We start from the raw sequence: 22,636 nt of genomic DNA on the forward strand, positions 1-22,636 counted from the left end.
CGTCTGTGTGGTGTGCTCACTCGGCCGGATAATGGGCACATATGGACAAAGCAAGAAAGAGAGACGAATGAGAGACACCCACACATATGCAGACACACACACGGGGTACGCAGCCTACACAATGCATGCACATGTACACAACTGATACAGACAAGCCTTTCAGACTGCTTCTGGATCTGTGCATACACTGTGAGTGAGTGGATGACACATAAATTGGATAAAAATAGTGTAAGGCTTACAACCGGTATTTACGAGGACAATGATGAGGAGGGTTAAGCATGATGGGATGTCAAACGAGCGCTGCAACACATGGAAGCAGTGGCAATCATTTTTATGCAAAATAATGGAACTAGAGTTCACCTCCATTATGCCGGTTTATGTGTATTATTCTAGTCTAAATCAGAGTCTGAAAGCCGTTGTAATGAAGCAACGGTCTTGTGCGTCAGACTGACGATGGACTAGCTGCTTCTTTCCGGCTAAATAGATGTTAGAGAATAAGAGAGAGAATAATTGTCAGCTATTTGAAAATGACAGAGAGGAAAGTGATGGGAAACAGAGTGAGAAGCAGCGAAGCAAGAGAGCTCGAGAAAAATGGGGAGATGAAGAGGCGTAGATTGATGGAGGAAAAGAGGAATGGTGCACGGCTGAAAATGAACTTGTCCGCTGCTGGAGCGCCAATGGAGGGAGTGACAGCTATAGATTAGAGAGAAAAAAATGGAAAAAGAGAAGGGGTAAATATGTGGGTATGGAGGGTTGAGGAAAAGAAAGATGTAGAGAGGAGATGATGGGAGGGAGAGGTAGGAGGAAGAAGAGGAGGATAAAGAAGTCGTAGAACTTGAGGGGAGGAGGAGGGTACAGTAGCAGAAGGAGGGCATTTTTCAAAAATAACGTTGATTCAGCTGGGATGGCAGACCAGGCGACAGGATTGATGTGTGTGTGTGTGTGTGTGTGTGTGTGTGTGTGTGTGTGTGTGTGATCAGTGTGTGAATCAGTATGTGGGATCCAAACGCCCTGGAAAAAAAGGATCTTTGGTCAAGCCCAATTTTCTGGACCTCAGCAAGGCTGTTAATATGATTTTTTTCTTTTTTTAATATTTTGAATGAGAGCTGCCGCAAACTGTGGGCCTATGTGTGGCGGCCTGTGTGTATCCCCCATTAATTAGCGTCCGATCAGGTGTCATCATCAGTTAATTGACTGATAATTACATCATCAACGTCCACCCAAATAGATCCTATTGGGACGAGCGGAGGAGAAGGAAAAGCAGACGGAGGGAGAGATTGAGAAATGAGGCGAGAGAAAACGAGAGAAGGAGAAGGGCACGCAGAGGAGATGATGTGAGGGACTGATTTGGGGTGGGATAATCTGATTGGTCGCCTTCACTGTCCGTTATCTGGTAGAGCCAATTAACAGGAGCAGAGCAACAAAGGACCTAAGCAGTTTGAATTTGTTTAAAAAAAATCCTTGGGTAATGATTTTTTTGCTGCTGTAGTTTAAACTGGAACTGTATTCTGTTGGTAAGCAATATAAATATAATAAAATACAACTTGTAACAAATACTCTTGGTGTGTGTGTGTGTGTGTGTGTGTCTGTGTGAGTACCGATGACATTTTACGGCACAGTGCTCGGAGTTGGAGTGATAGCATCTGTCCCCACTCTTTATCATTAAGTAGATAACAGCTCCACTGACTTGAGTTTATATCACAGCTCATTACAGTCTGCAGTTCACTTCCCACTGAAGTTCGGCTCAATTAGGTTCACAACAAGTTCGGTCAGAGTGAATGCCCACTGTTGTTACAGTGTATGGATCATTTGTTTGACAAAAAATCAGCTCAGGAACCCAGACTTGATTTGGTTGTCTGAAGGTATGTGTTGAGTTGGCTCTTTAAAGAGGAGATTTTTGCCTTAGTAAGATTTATAGAAAATGAAAGAAAAACTAGGATGACGAACACTGTATCCGTTACAATGAGACCTTGTTGTCATGGAAATTGAATGGTCTGACATTTTCTAATTGTCACTGTATATTCTTGCTTGTTGTCGCTCCGAGTCTTGTAAGCCCATACCTGCTGGGCATCATTCGAGTGGTGCAGCATACTCAAATACACAATTCAATCAATCAATATGGATTAATGCCTGAAGTCTCATAACACATGTTGCTCTGTCAGGATTTATTTTTATACATGTCATATGCACTGGGACACTTGAATAGAGCCATCGTTTATGCTATAGATAATAAAATAAGGAACCCAATGCATTAAATGCATACCATGAAGCTCTATACTGGCTGTATACAAAGATCTGCAAAATGAATTACAATTAACCTTTTACTGTACTACTATAGCCATTGACTGCAGTGCTTTGATAACAGTTTTATGTATTTATACAGTACTATGAGACCAATATGTAGAACTCGCATTGATTGAAGTAGGGCTACAACCATTAGCTGAAGTACTGTAAGAGCCACTGATTGACTGAAGCGCTGCGGAAACCTTTGTCTGTCGTCACACCATTGACTGCATCAATGTTAATACTATAAGAGTGAATTAGTGTTAAATATTCTTGGCTGCAAAGTCATATGATGGATGGATAAATTACTGTATTAATTCCTGTCACTCGTGGTTAAGCACCCTAGCCCTCCTTACTCATCGTCCCTCTTTATTTTGTTAAATTTGAATCCTCCCCCCCTGTTTCCTCCACTTTTCCTTGTCTGTATTTGTTTCTCCCTTCTTTATCCCCCCTTGTGTCTCTCCATCCTTTTACCATCCCTCTCATCCACCTCCCTCTCTCTTTCATCCCGTCTTCCTCATCCTCTTTCCTTTTCTTTTTCCCTCCCTTCTCCGCCCTGTCCCCTTCAGTCAGAATCATATTTCCTGCAGGCTGCCATTTCCCCCCCTGCAGAATAGAAGAATAAAAGCGCTGCTAATGGAATTACAGTCACTCACATCATCACACGGTCTATCATACAACACACACACAAGCACACACACACGCACACGCACACACACACACACACACACACACACACACACACACACACACACACACACACACACACACACACACACACACACACACACACAGATGCAACATGACTGTGATGGACAGACACACAGCGAGACATGCGGTCAGACAGATAGATTAGTGAGCTCAGTATTATTAAAGTTTTACTCTCCTCTAATCCTCTCTCTCTCTCTCTCACACACACACACACACACACACACACACACACACACACACACACACACACACACACACACACACACACACACACACACACACAACTCTCAGTGGGGTACACCCTTTGAGAGGGGCAGGCAGTGTGAGATAAACTGATCACGCAGGAGTACAATATGCCGAAAGTGATTATGTGTGTGTCTGTGTGTGTCTGTGTATGTGTGTGTTTGTGTGAGATAGTGAGCGAAAGAGAAAGATGATGATGTGCAACAGCAGTCAGGAAGCAGATATTAACTCACACTGGAGTCGATGGAAAGAAAAAGGAAGATATTATTTTCCAGCGTATCATCTGGGACACATTCAGAGGCCGAATGTATGTGTGTGGCGAAAGTAAGGTTTGCTTTAGACTTCTAGGTATTCTGCCGTTGAAATCACAGAAACACTCTATAAGAAATCCCAGAGTTGAGAGGAAATGGGGAGAATAAAGTTCCATCCAAGTAATGAGAATGCTCCAAATTAAAACCAGTGGTATTTCCCATAAGGCACATCTGCATCTGATACCAAGTGACTTCACCGCTGATGAATGTAAAGAACACCTCCTGGGGCTTTTATGCTGTATTCAAAACACACTGCTCCTAAATATCTGCAGACATATCTGGTGTTGTTGTTTAGTCAATGCATTTGTTTGAAGAATGCCTTTAGGGTGTTCCAGTTTTATTTTAGCTGTAATACAAATTATAAAGTTTATTTATATAGCACTTTTCAAAAACAAATAGTACGATGTGCTTGGCATAGAACGGGAAAAAAACACCCCACATTTTTTTTTATCACTGGTAGTAAAACCAGGGAACAGCAATATCAATAAAACAAATCACATACAATTCTAAAAAGGGGAGTGTATGAACCAACATTAGGAATCAGGTAGGCTATTAAACAAAAAATAAAATGATTGTATATTTGATGAAAATTAGTTCCAGGTAGGTCAAGGTGCCCTTTTGGTGACATGACATGAGCAGCAGAAGACTCCTTTCTGTCTGGCTGCACACGTGGGCAGCTGCTTGAGGAGCCAGGCCCTGAAGGTACCCTCAATGTAATCAATATTAAGAGTAACATTATATAATTTATCATCTATCAATTGTGTAAGTGATTGCACAGTTGCTTTACAGTTATGAATCCCACTAATAGTTGGTTCTGGCCTTGTTGGATGGAAAAACGCTAGGCTAGTTACACAGGTCCATGATGGTGAGGTTGTTGAGGCTTTCTGGTAATCTCTAAATGTATCCCATTTGCACGTTATGCGGTGTTGTGTTGGATAACAGATGAGCAAGTTGTTATGTTTGTTGTATCCCTTTTTTTTGTGCTTGTGGAGCGCTGCGTCTGCTCCCTGGGACCAAGTAGCTGCGGATGGCTAATCGCTATGCTAGCTTGTCTTGCTAGTTTTCTGACTCATCTCCACACCTGTGGGTTGTGGAAACACCGCTAACTTAGACTGTAGTTACTCATGCATACTGTATTTAATTACAATGTTGTGGTTCGTGCTTTTTTTTTCTTCTTCCATCATACTGTAGTACTAACGTTGCTTCACATTTCAGTGACACATTTTGTCACATTATTCACATTATTTGACAGACACATTAATGTTACTGGTTACTTTTCAACCCAAATGCAAAACAAAATATTACATTTTATACACATGATACACATGTGTATACTACTATAAGTAGATTAAACTACTTAAAACCTATGTAAAGCAACTGAAATTAGTTACATTACATTTGAAAAGCTGCACATGAATGCATTGGTATACAATAATTAAATTATTCATATAATGGATATGATAAGTTATTCTTCTTCCTTAAAGGCATTTTTTACTGGAAGCCACAGGTGTAAATAATACAAATAATGATGAGCAGCTTTAGTCTTAAGGTTCTCCTATTGTGCATGCTGGCTCACTTTCTGATTTTCATGGCATTGTTAATCTTATTAGTAACACCTGTGTTTTACTATAATAAGTCACGGTGTGTACTGTGGACACAGCTTCTTACTAAACTAGAGTTTGCTGATTATAAACCTAGGTTTATTACAGTTTGGATGCAGCACTGTTACTTGTAATAAAGTATATTAATATAGTGGCAGTTAGTAGAGTTAGATGCAGAAGATGCAATCCATGTGTGGGGAATCAATTATTAATGTAACTAATTACTTGGGCTATTGAGTAATTTGTGAAGTAATGCAATCTTTTAAATGAGTAATTAGAAAGGAGATTTTGTGCAAACATTTTCAAGTAACTCACCAAGCAGAGAAGTACCAGCACTATTTGGATAGTTTCTTTGACCAACAATATTGTGTCTCTGAAGGAACAGTGCCTGTTGAAAGATGTTTTATAGGGAGCAGTGAGCAAATGAGGTCAGAGGTCGCAGGCTTGTTAAACTGTGTAACATTACAAACATATGCTGAACCACTTAGTTGCCGAGCAAGTGTATTTCTTGCTTAGATCACAACATTACTTGAGAGATGATAAATTTCACAGTATAGCCAACTACATGTTACTGGCAACACACAGCATGTGAAGGTAGACACTTCTGGGATGTGTGTGTGTGTGTGTGTGTGTGTGTGTGTGTGTGTGTGTGTGTGTGTGTGTGTGTGTGTGTGTGTGTGACGTTCTTACAACTCCCGAGGATCTGATTTAATACACCATCAGGCCTGTGACTTCATACGTAGAAACATATGAGAGGAATGTGATTTCAGCAGATATTGCACCCTGTATTCGTACTAAGCATACCGGATAAGTCTCTCTCGTCTCCTCTCTTTTACATCTGCACATCTCTTCTTACTTTTTCCTCCTTCTCTCTCTCCTTATCTCTGTTGTGACAGCTTAGGTTGGATTCACTTTACAGGGGTTCTTAAAGTTTTGCTTTTTTTCTCTCCCAAAAGTAGCTTTGCATATATGGGTTTTGAGACTTTGACATTAGGGATTACATTGGTTCAAATATGACTGAAATCATCATATTGATAATACTGTAAATGTAGTACTGTTTCAGCCAAGATTTTGCAGTAGAAGTGCAGCCAAACAAAATACATTGGGGATAATAGGCAAATTGTGGCCAGAGAAGAAATACTTCAATCCTTAAAGAGTCCTGTGACTCCGGTGACACAATAACCTTTTGCTTTGAAGGATTTCCTCCTGCCAGAAACATATAAACACGCAATTATTGTGGCGAGCCGCACTCCAACGATGCTTGCTGTGTTTCCGGCATAAAGTTTTAGAACTGTATGCAACATTTTTTTATTTCCTTTGGTTTGATAGAATCAGTAGCTTGGACTTTTTAGTTTCAGAAATGTACCGTAGTTTCCATACTGCAATTCGGTTCTTCTCCGTTCTCAGGATTATTTCAAATGTCCTGTGTGTTTGGAAGATTAGTTTTGTGTTATATAACAATTGTTGACATGAACGTAACAAATGTGCGTTGTCTTAAACCTGAAAAGGGCACGTGGTTTCACAGAGTGTAATCTGCTATATGGTGTAAGCATTTGTGGAATCCTTGTTCAGATGTCAGAGGGAAGGAGGGGCTGAGAGGATATTATAACTGTCTTTAATCTGGCTAAGCATACAGTATGGATAATCCGCTCTCTCTTACTTACAATTTCCTACAGTTTGTCTGGGTGACACAAGTATGTAATCTCACTGAGATTATTGAAATTCTGTCTCTCATTTATCTCTAAAATTCCTCTTTTCTCTTTTCCACTACCATGTTTGAGTAGCCAGTTGAGACCAGCCAGTAGTTGCTGGTCTGATGACTGGTGTTGAGCGTGTGTGTTGACACACAAAGTGAATCTGGACTGCATAACCTACACAATATGCTGAGGAACTAAACAGCAGTCATTGTCTATTCTACAGGGAGAGACTTCAGTGTCTGAAAAATATACGGGATTCACGAACGGATTAGTCAACAGTTCAAACACCCTTGAGGCCTCCAAAGTAGACAACCTAACTGTGGAAAATTGAAACACTCTGTCAACCTCTCGAACAACTGAATCACTTACTGACCGTGTTTAAAGAGCTTAACTTGTGCTGTTTGCTAACTTTCTTTCTCCTCTCTCTCTTTTCCCTTCCTCCTTCTCTTCACTCCAGGCTCCGACTACTCTCCCCCTCCCCCTCTTCCTCCTCCCGTCCTTACCAACGAACTCAGTGGCGGTGGCGACCATGGTGGAGGAGGGGGCGGGGTCAACCACGGGGTGGGCGTGGTGGGCCTGGCCCCGGAGCACATCGCCACACCGGGGGCGGCCCTGAGCTGGCAGGCGGCCATCGACGCTGCGCGGCAGGCAAAAAGTATGGGCAACCCCGCATTGGGCGGAGGGGCGGGGCTTGGGGCGGGAGGGGGCGGGCCCATCTCCACGGCCAGCTCCACGCAAAGGAAGAGACAACACTACAGCTCTAAGCCCAAGAAACAGACAACGACGACAGCCACAAGGCCGCCACGGGCCCTACTCTGTCTCACACTCAAGAACCCCATCCGCAGAGCCTGCATCAGCATCGTAGAGTGGAAGTATCCTTTGACCAACCATGAGTGGATGTTTGTCTTTTTCTCTATTCTGCAATGTGGAGAGAGTGTCATGTTTTTAAAGGTTGACATATGACAATTAATCAATTAATTAATCTCAATTATTCACTTGTGATGGATAGCCTAAAGAAAAGTTGTCAAGCTCTTAGTTTTCTGAGTTACATGTTTTTTCATCATGTTCCCTTATTTTGATTTGTGCAACTTTTATTTAACTAGGAGGTCTTATTGATATTATAAATCTGTTTTGCAAGGGTGTCCTGGCCAAGACAGGTAGCATCCCAATTAACAATGTTGCAGACACAAAAACAAAACACAGAACAAATAACAGAGTCAATCTAGGAGCAATAAAGTAGAAAATGCAAAAGGTTTGTTGGAGGTGCTCTCTTAAATGGAGTACATAAAGAAAGATCCTCAGAGATATGATATTGTTAACATCTTAAACCTTGCAATATTATTGTACATTATCAAACCATTTACTCTCCCATCCAACTCAGATCTGATGATCCATTTCAAACTAAATGGTTTGCCAAAGCCAGAGCAAAGCACATATTTCCATGCAACAACATTGTATCCCTCCAATGTTGAATGGATGGATAGATGCAGGTAGAAAAAAAAACATGGCTAGGACAAGAAGAAGGATAAGAAAAAAAGAGCCCAGGGGATAGAGGACATACACATGTTTACAATGCATCTCACTTTCTCTTTCCTGTCTTCCATCCCTTCTCTTTTTTAATCAATCTGTCTTCTTTCCTACATCTCACTCAGTGTGATTCTCTGCTCTCCATTCACTCGTCCTAATCCTTTCTCCCCTTCCTCTGTCTGCCCCGCTCTCTCTTTCTCGACTCTCCCTCTTTCATCTCACAGCCTTTTCTCACAGGAGGATAAAACAAATTGTCATTTTCATCCCTCCTTCACACCTCTCCCATCCTATGTCTTTCCCCTAGCTCTTCCTAACTGCATTCATCCTCTCTCCCCCAGGTTCTCCCATGTCTCTACTCCTCCTTCGCCTTCTCCCCATGTCTCTCACCATTTGTTATCTGTCTCTCCACCCGTCCTTTCTTTCTCCCCTTCCTCTTTTTTCCTAAGCTGCTGAACATAATGACTTGGTTTTCCCTCAGGGTGAGAGATAGGGAGAAAGGGAGAAAGACAGAAATGGTCAGTGTCACAGCAAAGTAATTGATAATAAGAGAGGGTTCACATGAGCATCAACTCAGCAAGAGCACAGTCACACTTCCTCCTGAGTGGTAGAAAAGGAGAGGAAGAGTGGGGGTTTGGGAAATGAGAAGGGCAGGGATGTGGGCAGGACATGGATGTCGACAGGAGAGATGATTGAGCGGATTAGCTGAGAAGGGAGGGAGAGATTGAGGGGAGGATGCGAAAGGTAAACAGGAAAAATGACAGAGCAGGAGGAGGGCAAATAAAGAGTGAGGGGAGGAGAGGAGAGAGGATAGGGGGGAAATGAGGGAGGAGAAGAGAGGAGTGGAAAGCAGAGCGACTTGGAGAGGAAAGAAGATGAGTTCGAAGTAGTATGTGTGTTTGTGTGTTCGCAGAGGGTTGCATTTGGGAATCATCCCATTAGAATAAATCAGAGTTGATAACATTGTAGGCTATAATGATAAAAAGCAATAAGGAAACTACTGTCGTAGTCGTACACCACACACAGGACCATGCATATCATGAGCTACAGCACTGGTTTGCAACCCCACATGTCACAGTAATATTAATTTGTTTAATGTGTTATAATCAATTATAATAAGTCTTTAACAGAGATACATTTAGCATTTGTTTTTACTTTTAACAGGATAGATTAAAAATCTGTTTCTGTTGGATTCCCACTCTTTGTCCCTGCTGCCAACATATTCTCACAGCACTAGTTTCTTTTTTTTAATATCCAGTGATAAACGATGGCACAATTAATGGTGACATTTCATGAAACTGTATAGTTATCAAATAACCACTAAATGGTCCTACATTTGGTTTTGATGGATTAGCTCAGTTATATTTGAAAAGCCAGGCTTTTGAGTCCACAATGGTGTGCATCTGTCCATGTATATCATGTTTTCTTAAAAAACGAATCCAAATTTCCCATGGGAACTGCTGTCTTTTTAAAGTGTGTGTAACCTCTGTGTGGTAAAGCAATGGATGCAGCTCACCTTGTGTGTTTTCACAAATTATTAAAAGTCATGATGTCAATACTAGACCATAAACTATCCCGTTATGTTGTTAAAAAAAAGAAAAGGAATGGGAGAAAACATGCATAAACCACTGGACCCATCTCAATCAATGACGGATGAGCGTTCAGCTCATTACCCTCAATTCCCAGCATCATTCATTTAAACTGCTCTGAAGGGAGGGAAGGATGAGAGAGACAGTGACACAGAGAGAAAGGTGAGGGAATTAGATGAGTGAGGGAAAGTCGAGGGACATTTGAAGAGGGCTTTCGGGGAGAGACCAAGTAAGCAGGATGGAGTCCGAGTCACAAGAAAGTGGAAGGAGCAAAATAGTAGTATAACTGCAGCATGTTTTGTCCTTCACTAGTTTCAGAAATCCACATCAAACTGTCAGTCTACGTGCCTGCTTGTCTATCTAACCATTCTACTTTGGGACGTCCTTCATAACTGCAGATGTGGACTTGTTTAGAATGCAGCGCACGTTTGAACATTATACTGCTCTCTGTTCTGGATGCATTTGTTCTGTGTAGGTGTGCATTATGAAATGCATGTGTTGCGTTTATTCCACAGGCTTTGTGTATATGTGTATGTGTGTGACCTGCATTCTGCGAGTATCTCTGTCTCAAGAGACATCAGATCCGAAATCTTCCTCTCTCCCTGCTCTGTTACCATGACAACAGCTGCTGCTCTCAACAGGTCGATGAGGCCCGTCTGAGCTCACACACACACGCACGCAAACGCACGCGTAGATCAGAGGACACACACATAAACACACGTGCACACAGATGACAAACACACACACAGACACAGCGCACTCGCATGCTGTGTAATTATAGCATTTAAGCATTACCTGCACTCTGCAAGGTCAGCATGAGAGACACGGAGAGAGCGGAGGCTAACTACCATGTTCTCTATATGAAATCACACTAAGTGGTAATTTTGAAAAGATGTCTTTGGGTGCATTTACTCACACACACACACACGTGCACACACACAGTGTTTTAGCTTATATATTGCATCGGGTCACACGAGGGGTTACACTATTTGTATGCATTTTCAACTCAAATCAGGAAAACGGATAGATATTCTCAGCATAACACAGGAGAGTGCTGAGGCCGCTCTCCCAGATGATATCAGTATATCTCAGGTTTCTTATATTGACTTTCTCTAGAAAAGAGATTATCTGTGTTGTTGTGAGCTGCATGTGGTGGTTATGTGATGCAACTGCTGAACGCAGAGTATTTTAGAAAATAACAGCGTCCCGGTGTGTATGTGGATGCAATCCCAATGTGGCAATTTGTCGTGTGCATTCACGGTTAGCTTGGTAAATTGCTGAATGTATATTTAAAATGACAAAATGCTTTAGACAGTAGCACTGTGGCTATGACACCTGCTGAGCTTACTGGACGCTGATATCAGTTGTATTTTTGTTGTTTATGTGTCAATCCCCACTCTTAGCTTCTTCCCATTAATATTTATATGCTGCTAGAGATGGATATTTACTATTTTTAGGCTGATTAATGCAATAATAATGGACTCTGTACTTGTTTTGATTCTTCACTCGGACTCCCCCAAATTTTCCCCAGTGTTTCGCTCTCAACAACACTGCCGACAGTGGATTTATTATCATGTTGATGGAAGCAGACCTCAAGGGTTTTTTAAAATGATGGGTCAGGAACCCAGAATGAGTAACAGGCCGCTTTTTCTGTGGGTCCCCGCATGCCTAGAGAGTTTTGAGCATGTTTTAATGAGCCCCCGGTACAAGGGTGACTGATTAACTTTGATGCGTTTTGGTCCCAAGCTGAATGATCTTGTGGCTGTTGGTGTTCAAGGGTCAATCCTTAATCCAAACACAAACTAAGTATTAGTTCTTCCAAAAAAAGCTTACTTTTTTTTTCTTTTCTTTTTTCTCTGTCCGCATGGCTATTTCTGAAACGGTAGTTAAAGCTGTAGACTAGATAGCAGGTCTTTTTCTAGAGGGGCCACACACAGCAAGATCTCCAGTGCACTATAGGTAGTACGAGATTGTTAAAGTCCTTAAGTTTACTTCTCATTTAAACTGAAGCATTGTTGTGTATTTGTCCACACAGTTCCATTTCTCATCTGATGAAACCAATTAGAAACTGTACTAGTAATTACAAATATTTACGATTAATAACGACAATTTCTTTTTGCATTTTCTCCTAATTTGGTCACTTTTTCAAGTGCGGCTAACTCCCTCCTTTAGTCCTGACAGGATGTAGACTACAGAGTCGTAATCCAGTGTCCTCTTCGCATACACAGACAGCCATTACCAGTTGTTAAAGTTTTGCACTAAGGATCCCTCATTGGTTTCCCAGCTGTGAAAACTACATCTCGTGTTGGATGTAAAGTCCAGCAAAGTGAGATTCAGTGCAGCAAAAGCCTACATTCATGGTGTGGTGAAATGTGTTGAAAAGCTAGAAGTCTACATTCGTCTGCTTATGATTTGTCTTCTGGATTTGAGGATCTGACGGCACAGCTCCTTCGTACACGAGATCTGGAGTCTAGACTTATTTGACATGCAAGGAAAAAAAGGAGGGAGAAAAGAAGGAACAAATGGAAGAAGAGAGCAGAGGGAGAGCAAACGGGTGGCAGTGGCAGTTAGTAATTGTGTTGATGAAAACCAGGCCTTCTTTATCTTCTTCTCCTTTTCTCTCTCCCGCTCTCACTCTCCTTCCACTCACCATTCTCTCTCCTTTTTACTCTCCCTCTCTCCCTCTGCGAGGCCAAAAATAATGAGGTCCCTCCCCTCTCAAGGACCGTTCCTCTCTCTCATTCCACCTCACTCTTTCTCTGTCCACATCCCATCTTCCACGCGACAGGCCTGCTCCTCGACACACCCATATTAGGCCATGCACTGTCTCGCTAACCCCCCTTGCACACACTAAGTGACCCAATATGTCTTACTGTTAACGCAAAGGCAAACTCAACAGCTTTGATCGCTCCCATTGTGTACACTGCCAGTGCAGTCTGCTGTGTGTGTATATATATACCTCTGCTTATGTGAGGATGTATTAGCTTGTTTAAAAATACCTCCTTGTTGAAACAACATGCCTCATATGAAGACTTTCTCTATTCAGGAGGGTGAGAAGTTAGAGTTTGTATTATTTTGTGCTGTGTATGAGAGGTTTTCTTGGATCATTGAAAACCTACTTGAACCTAGCGTGTAGTGTATCGATCTATAGATCTATATTTATCTCCTTAGGTCTCTTTTGGACGTTGGGCGTCCTCCCATTCATTTGAACGTGGGTAGTGCGTTGAACCGGTGGTAGTGGGGAGACGGGGTGCAGCGGCCTGCAGCGACAGGTTGAAACTTTTGATGAAACGCAACCAGAGGTCACGCTGCGGTGACCAATCACGTTACCGGCGGAGTACTTTACATTCAACCATGAGGTAATAAAAGACGTTAATCGTCTTGCAGTCACTCTGTGTTAATGGGCCATTGAGTGACACTCACACACCTCCACACAACCCTGTGGTAATCGCCGCAATGCCTGATTTGGTGTGAAGACTGACTGTGAATGATGCATTGAGGTCTGCCTTCCAGAGAGGGAATGAAGTAGGATCCTGTTAAACTTCAAAAAGATGTTCAGGGGAACTTATAACCAGTCTCATCCAATTCAGGATTATAATAGGGTCAAACCCCAGAATGTTGGAGATGCGGTGGACTCTGTGGCGCTGCCCTAAAATACAAGACATTTACTCTGAGATTTGCACAAATCATAAGACACGATGTGCCTTTTCCCCCAGAGTGTGTATATCCTGAGGGACTCGTCGCTCCTAAAGGACCTCCTGTTCCCTGATGCAGAACGGGTGCAGACTGCTCTGATGCTGGGGCCTAAGCTCCTTTATTCAGAATGGAAGGTCCCTCCTGCCCCACTTGTGAATCTTTGGTCTTTGGTCTGATCATTTAGGGAGACAAGCTTGTTATACAGACCGATGAGCAAAGTGGAATGTTTCCATGTCAACATAAGAGGGCCAGACGAGGGTGTAGGACTGAGGGCGACTCAAAGATTCAACGACTATGGCACATTTCCAATATTCTTTGAGTGTGGAAGTATGCCATTGTCCCGTCTGTCTATTTATAAATACTCTTTTTTTTTTGTCTGCCCCAAGTCAACATTAATACTGCTGGTTGTCCTATCACCAGATGTGTGTCATATGTATGCTTGTAAATGCTATTTTAAAATGCCAATAAGAAAGAATAAGCAGGTAAAGTATCTCCACTGTGTAAATGTCTCTATACCTGTTTTATGTGTACTCAGTTCCCGTATGTATATTCTTTAACTGTCCTCTCAGACCATTTGAGATCATCATCCTGATGACCATTTTTGCCAACTGTGTGGCCTTAGCCGTCTACATCCCTTTCCCCGAGGATGACTCAAACGCCACCAACTCCAACCTGGTGAGTAATCTAAAATATTTAAACCGCTCGTTGGAAGACTTGGTTTCTTGGTTTTGGTTCTTGTGGTCTGACACCTGCGTGTCCCATATGGATTTCCGTGACTGACATTTTATTCGGTGTGTGGTTGACTTCTGTAACATTTCATCAAACTATTTTTTGGTTAATTAGCAATACTGAGCGGCATGTCATGATCGCAAATCCAACTGATTCTAGTGTGTGTCTGAGTGATTTTCTGCCATGTGTGTAAGAGGCCAGAGAGGGTATTACTCAATTACACTGTGACTGGTTGGATAGGTGGAAAGGAAAATGAGTGAAAGTAAAAAATAGTGGAGGAAAAAAAAGACAAGAGTAGGAAGGAATAAGAAAAACTGAGTCTTTCTTTGAATATTATCTTCTCTGAGTTTCATTTGCTCTTATAATTGTTTGTTTGGATACAACAGAGTTGTTGATTATAATGTTCCACTTTGAAGCCTAAAGAAAATTGAGGATTTCAGTCATTTTGAGTGAAAACTCTTGAGTTGTATTGAATAAAGCCATGTGAGTTGATTTGTTCAAAGGGAAAGCATAATTTTCTTGTGGGCAACAGAAAACAAATTGGTTGAGGAGAAAATTGTTGATTTGATTGAGGAATGAATTCTGTGGTTCCCAAAATGTCATCTAGTGTAATGTACTACGTTTGATGTTTTTCAAAGTAAAGCAAAACAAAGACATATGTTGCTTCAAAACTCCGGTTTTCTAACTGCTTCTTGCCAAACTTTCCATCTATTTACCTTAACCTGGCCGCTCACAAGATTGTGTGTGTGTTTGTGTGTGTGTAAAGCAGTGTGTTAGTATTATCCATCCATCCATCCGTAAGCTATACCCACTTATTGTGGATAAACCAGTCCCAGCTAACATTGGGCGAGAGGCGGGGCACGCTGGACAGATCCCCAGTTGATCACAGGGCTTTAAATCAATATGATTACGTATATCTGTGCAATATATGTGTGTTTTTACGTTTGTGTTTGCTTGCAGATGTTTGCCAGTGTATTAGTGGGAGGAGGACGCTAATCCCTCTGAGGCCATGTAGCATCTGTCTCTCTGTCTCTCCTGTTTTCTAAGAATGATTTTGCCAGCGTTATTTGTTTTTGATAGATCATGCTGTGCTATGGTTTTCAGATTGCCTGTTGTGCCTATGGACTTGCATTATTTCTAATATCCAACAGGGGGCGACTCCTTTGGTTGCAAAAATAAGTTTGAAAAAGGAGAAAATGATTCTACTTCTCACCTGATTTAATAAGAGTTTATGTCTCAATCCCTAGTTTCAAGTCTTCAATGCAGCATTTAGTAAATTATGCTCCCATTTAGAGTAAAATAGATCATAAAGCGTATGCCTTACGGTGATTGACAGGTCGCTACCACAACGTTGTCCAGTCTGGGATGTGTCTGTGTTTTGGTCTTACAAATAAACCCTTTCACTGTGTGTTTTCAGTTCATGAAAGTTAATTACTTTGTGGCCTAAAAAGTATTACTGCGTTCTGTTGTACTACCACCCTCTTATGTCACTTCTGGTTGCAAAAAAAAGAAAGATGGCGAGCGCCAAAAACCAAGATGGTGATGGCCAAAATGCCAATAAAAACTCACGCATGTCAACATGTTCATGCGTGAGTTTTATTGTCAACTCTTGATAGGAAACCAGTCAGATTGCCTATTCATAAAGTTACTGCAGACTTCATGTAGATGAGTAGAGAAATAAAACGTGCTTTAATTTGCTTCACTGTGTACATACCCTCTGATTTCTCCTTGAATGATTTAGTGTCAGAGCAGGTATGAGTCAGTAGAAGAGTAAATATGACTGAGAGATGGCAGATGCTTTCATCTTCTTAATTTGTGTCCATCACCCACTCTCTCTGCCTCTCTTTATCTCTCTCTGAATTTTGTAGGAGGCCTACGTACAGCAATTAAATTACTTTTCCTGAAAGGCTTTACAGATCAAGTGTTAGTGACCACGTGAAACACAGATTACATGTTTTTAGTGGACAGTCTAGACTGGAAAAGTTTGGCCTTGCATATTTTCAGGTAATCTATCCTTGCAGAGTTATTTTGGACCCTACCGGTGACCCCCCCCCCCCCCACACACACACACACACAGGCACACACGCACGCACACACACACACACATAGGCACACACACACATACACACTCACCCTACTCAACACCACCACAGCTGTGGTCAATTAGTTTTATAACCTTCTGACAGACAGGAAGCAGTGCGCAGATGGACTAGAAGCTTAAATACGTGGTTGAGCCATGAATCTGTGTTTGCTTGTGTTTATTTGTAAAAAAAAAAAACGAGTTTAAGGAATAAAAAAAGAAGAAAGACCAACCTTTAAAAACCTAACTCAATCAGTTTATTAACCAATAGAAAACAACCTATTTTTAGGTCTCTGCTCAAAAATTGCATACCTAAACTAAAAAGGGTGTATCTCTGCAAGCACTAGGGCTATTTTAATACTTTTGGTTAAAATAAAAGGTACACACGTGAGATTGTGTAAATATCAGTCTATAGGTTACTAGTTAAGAGTAAATGAAGATGACACACAGCAAACATTTAAAGGTTTCAGGTCCGCCTAGAAAAACAGCACTTTCAGGATGATTATTTCTTTGAAATGATGCAGCTGTAAGGTATAACTCTAACCCAAATCATAGCACAATATGTGAATATTCTCTCTGCAAAGATTGACTTTGATAAAGTGAAGCAGAAAAAAGTTAGAGAGGGTTTAGTACAAAGAAAATTCAGGCGAGGTTTCCAAAATTTGCATTGGGGCACATTTGCGCATATCTGTGACACGTAACAGTGACATTTGATTTTTTTCATGTACCAAACCATATATTTCACTTGCATATTACTTATGGTGTTGAATACATCCAAATACAGCAGTTTGGGGCTTTTTTTCATAACACAAGCTATGATTTTCAGTTTTATATAACAATCGCTCAGTCTGCCACCCGTAGGGGGGGATTGGATTTCCAAAGGTTTTAAGTGAACGCTATATGTAGAATATTATTTACGTTGCTGTCATACATCCCTTTCCGTCAGGGATCTGAAGCTGTTATTTACGTTCACTTAAAAGACACAAAACTTCATTGACAAAAACAGTAATTTTACCAAGCAGAACACCGACTTGTTTGTGTTATTGTGTGAATCTTACCCTTTTTAAATTACACAAATGACTCAATAGCACAAACAAACTGACCAACAGAGGCAGCTGTAGACCAGCAACTCCTGTGTTCTGCGAGGTAAAAATACAGTTTTTGTCTAATGAGTCTGGTGGCTTAGATACCAGCTTCAGCCCCCTGTCAGAAAGGCCTGTCTGACGGCAAGCTGAAGCAGTGAGCATGTTCTAAATATAGTGTACACTTAAACTGATGAATTCTGGCAGTATTCTGTATATATATATATATATATATATATATATATATATATATATATATATATATATATATATATATATATATATTCTGTATATATACAGAATACTGCCAGAATTCATCTTACATGCCATTGGTTAATTAGCCAGAGTGTCTATGGTGAATCTCATTATTTAGATGATGTGTTTATCCAGACAGTGACGATTTGGCTTAAGCACTCTCTAACCTACCAACTTAAGCCTCATGCTCATTTAAGAAGAATGTGACCTCTTTGTCTTACCAGTAGGTAACCCAGCCACTTGTGTGAACATTGTCTCAACACTATTCTTGGTTGTTTCTTACAGCGTTGTTACCTCTGCATTCCACTGCAGCACACTGTGAGGTAACCATCATTAAACATACTGAGTCCGAGCCACGGGAGGCTTTTAAATATTCCCTGCATCAAAGCTCTTGTAATTCAGCTCACCCTGAACCTCTTGTGTTATTTCACATTTTTGTGTCCCGCCATCCCCCATTATTTAAGCATTGTTGTCATTTGTTTTACTTTACTTATTTGGGGTGACAATCTGTGCTTAGCCCCTTGTGGTTTTGTTTGCTCACCCACGCAGTATTTATTTATTTCCTTCTTTTGCCAGTTTTTATCATTTGCAAATAAACTACACAGGCTTATGCAAAGTTTGATCTTTCAATGGGGTATAAACCAAACTGCTGCATCAAGGCTGTGGCTCAGTATCTTTATTTTTACCCCTGACCCGAAGTGTGATTGAGCTTTCGAATCAATCTGGCCCCACCTCACCAGATCTGCACAGGTCTCTCTTATGCAACAGCAGAGATCTGTTGTATCGCTTCCAGTACATGATTTCTATTTCTGTCTGCATCCCATAATGTGCCGCTCTGTCTCCTTGACGACATGCCCAATAATAGCAGCGGGAGAGGTTGTCATGGATATGGTAACCGTAGTGATGCTCCTCATCTGTCCTTGGTTACAGAGGAAAGAAGGGTAGGAACCAAAGTTTGAGAGTCTCTTCTCCCAGGGAGGTCTATACATGCTGCACTTTGGCAAGTTCAGTTCAGGTAACCCATCTTTTCGTTAAAAAAAGAAGGTAAAACTCAATGGCTTTTCTCTAACGAGAGCTTAAGTAAAAAAACGTGTCTCCCTGTGGCCGTTCTATTCCTCCTCTACTTCTCTCCCCTTCCCTCCTTTTTCTTCCCACATCACTTTCCCCCTCTTACGCTCCCGTCATCCCTCCACCTAATCAGATCAACATGGATACTTTCAGATATACAGAATCATTCTGTCATAACCAACCAATTAACTAATCAATACACCTGATTAGACACTGGTTGATGTAAAACACACACACACACACACACACACACACACACACACACACACATGCACATAAACGCACACTTTTGACACTAAATCCCATAAGCAATGATGAGACTTAATAGGATTCACAGTGATTGAGGTTCGAGATGATGTTGGTGTGTGCGCACGATCAGGATGGATGAGCTGGTGTAGTGGTGTAGTCTGTGTGTCAGCCATACTTGTGTGTCAGTCATAGATGTGTGTTTATTTGAGTTCCTGGTTGTTCACGGCTGCTCGTTTGTGTGTGATGAGGTGTGTGCGTGTCAGCAGTAGGTGACAGGATGCTCAGCGATAGATGTATTAGCTGCCGGCTCTTCAGTAGGCGTGTGAACCCTCAGTCAACAACGCAACTTTTAGAGGGAAACGCACACACAGAGATACTTACTCTTCTCTCTGTGTCTTAAATGTAGGTCTCACTCTTTTCACATTAACAATTGAGTTGGACAATTTGATCACATTTGTCAAGTGACCTCTTGTGGCTGTGCAATTATGAGTGTCCTCTTTCTGTATGAGTCACAGACGACTCGCAGCATTAGAGTGGAGGCCAGGGTGATCATATAGATGTGTGACTTCAACACAGTGTAGTTAGCACCCTGTGTCCTCCCAACAGTCTCCACAGGTTTCTTTTACTATGTAGGAGATGTTTTCCTATCCTTTACCAAGTAGTTTTAGTTGCCAAACCTTAACTAGACAGAATTACAGCTGATACTGCTACGCTTTTGGTTCCTTAACTTGGTTGTACTCCGAGGGATGATGTGACTTGTAAAAAAAATTTTGTATCCATCCCCTGATCGGTACTTTTCAATCACCTCGTCGACGTGGAGTGTTCCTTTGTCATTCGGTGTATGTTTTGCTAAATCTCTTAACTCACCAAAAGCGTCCCCCGGATACAGCAATTATACTCGGTCAATTAAAACCCCTCGACGACACACAAAGGATGTCCTTATAACTGATCATGTGACTTCTAAAACCAATTAGCTGCACCAGTGATGCTTTAGATGCTTCCAATTAAAAGGCTTTAATAATTATGCAAAACAAGTATTTTGTTTTGGAATGTGGAGTTTATTTAGATCACTTTCGAGAGATCCGTTTTCACTTTAAGATTTAAGGGTCTTTGTGTTGATCAGGAAGGTCACATTTAATCTACTTCGTTTCAATCTTGTAAAACAATAGAACACAACGACTTTTAATGGAGATGAACATGTTTTAGGCACTTTATTTCGTTGTTAAAGTGGATTCAGATTGTTTCAGATGTTTGTTTACCTCCTATTACCAATATTACCTTATATTACCAATATATTACTCCAAATGTTGTCTCCTCATGTCCTCCTGCCTCTCCCTTCCTCTCGCCGTCATTTCTGCTGTTGAGGATCAAGTTAACGTGCTGTTCCTTTGGGTGCTACTCTGCTGGTTGTTAGGAGTGTCTATTTATAGATGGAGAGGAACGATCAGCATCTATCTGTACGTTCACTTATCTAAACAATGTCGGTCTGTGTTTTCTTGTGGTGATGGTGTGATGTGACGGTGTGTGTGTGTCTGTGTGTGTGTGTGCACCTCCGAATAGTCGCAGTGGAATGCTGCCGCTCATGCTGCCGCTCATGCTGCCGCTCATGCTGCATCCAGATAAGGATGTAGATATGTGTGTGTGTGTGTGTGTGTGTGTGTGTGTGTGTGTGTGTGTATTTGTGTGGCTGCTGGTTTGTGTGGGTGTATGAATAGCTACAGTGGGATTGTATGCATGTATTAGTACATTTACCCATAGGATTGTGTGTGTGTGTGTGTGTGTGTGTGTGTGTGTGTGTGTGTGTGTCTTATATACAGTATATGCACAGACAGAGATACAGTATCTTATCTGGTCGTGTACACATTAGTAGGGCCCTTTACACAGATGGGAAACTTCAAATCCCTTGCAAGTTTTCTGCAGTACAACAAGTTCTAACCATGCTGGAGCCTGGGGAGTCATTATTTGGAAATTATAAATCCTGTTCCCTTTTCAGCTCCCTGAGGAAACAAAGAATACCCCAGTTACCATTTCTGTCAGAGACATGGGTGCTTTCCAACTCCAGAGTTACTACTTTAGCGTGCTGTTTGGTTTCAGCTTCATTTGTTCCATATTTTGAAGCCATTTTACTAATTCTAACTGAAAATGAACCTTAAACATGGATACTCTACATTTAAAGTTACCTTATTAGCGGAGTAGTTTGTCTGCTTTACCATCATATCTTTATCATCTTCTCTTTTTTAATTCTCCTATTTCTTTTAAATATCACAAATATCAAATGGAAATTTCGGAAAATCTCCATCAGCAGAGTTTAATTAACTAGATCGTCTTTGAATTGATTAGTATTCGTTAGGTTGTACAAAACCACTTGGGCGTGATGATGGACTGTGGTTAGTAAGTGACAGGAAATAAAACCACTATTGCATCCTTACACAACAAAGCTGATTTAGTGTCCTTATTGAGGGGGATTTTTCCAGGTTAAATCTTATAAAATCTTATAAGCATAAAGTTAGACCCTGGCACTTTTGTTGCTCACTAATTTTTGTTGTCTCCCTCTTTGAAAGATCTTCAATGTTCTGTTAACATACAATATGCCTGAAGCGTATCATTCTGTTAACTGCTTTAGTGTTATCAGTGTATAATTGTTTTGAATTGACAAAACATAATTAGCCCAACATGAATATTCCTTGTTGTCTCAGTCAATCCCTCTCTTCCTCTACCTCTCTCTTCTCCTCCACCTAAAATAAAAGTGAATAATGAAGACTGTAACTGATGGCAGCTCTAGCACCACATTCATTACAATGCCATTTCCTCTTCTCTCACTTCAGCCCTTTTTTTAATTGCCCCATTTTGGTGATAAGGAGGGGGATTTCAACAAACATTACAACCTCTATCTTTCTTTTCTTTTTCCCCCATAAAAAAAGTACTTTTTGCATGTCTGCCTTTGCACGTATGTGTTTGCCAGTCCAGACTAAAAAAAGCATTTCAATATTTTTAAGTTTTTATGTGGAGACTGTCCCAGGCATGGATCCCATGACTCCATAGCAGATCCCTGGAAACGGTCCCGTCAAATGCAAACTCTCTCCGTTTACTACAAACCTGCAAATCACTGCAACGTTGAGGCTATGTTTGTATATATGTGTGTTTATTTATTGAGACTGTGCAAAAATATCGATATGTCTGCGCCGACTATCGATACATACAAAAAACAACAACATTGTATCGTATCGTGAGGTGCTTGCCAATACACAGCCCTAGTATTTATGTTTGGGAAGACAGTACATGTATGGTCTCATGTGGATTCGTGCGATGCCGCATTGGTAATCAGCGCTAGAGTTATTTGGCAAACAAGTCATGTTAAATCAGGTCAAATGAGCCTTATGAAACAAAATAAAGTTTCCCTTAAGCCTACGCCGAGGAAATAATTATGAACATTACATAACTGTCTGAAAGAGGCTAGTAATGCTGAGGTGAATTTTTGATCATTTGTATGAAACTCCAGATGTGCCAGTGGTAAAGGC

At 41.1% G+C, this 22,636-nt stretch overlaps 1 protein-coding gene across 1 annotated transcript in view; it reads left to right on the forward strand.

The window, feature by feature from the left end:
- The window catches only part of cacna1c (calcium channel, voltage-dependent, L type, alpha 1C subunit), a gene marked incomplete at both ends in the record, with an annotated part of 182,224 nt that overhangs the window by 49,740 nt on the left and 109,848 nt on the right, over positions 1-22,636 (forward strand). The window contains 2 exons of the mRNA XM_079235729.1: positions 7,304-7,718; positions 14,225-14,330. Of these exons, the coding sequence (XP_079091855.1) occupies positions 7,304-7,718; positions 14,225-14,330 (521 nt within the window). The remainder of the gene's footprint in view (positions 1-7,303; positions 7,719-14,224; positions 14,331-22,636) is intronic.

The sequence above is a fragment of the Taurulus bubalis genome (assembly GCF_910589615.1).
Source record: "Taurulus bubalis genome assembly, chromosome: 20".
In the NCBI taxonomy this organism is placed as follows: domain Eukaryota; kingdom Metazoa; phylum Chordata; class Actinopteri; order Perciformes; family Cottidae; genus Taurulus; species Taurulus bubalis.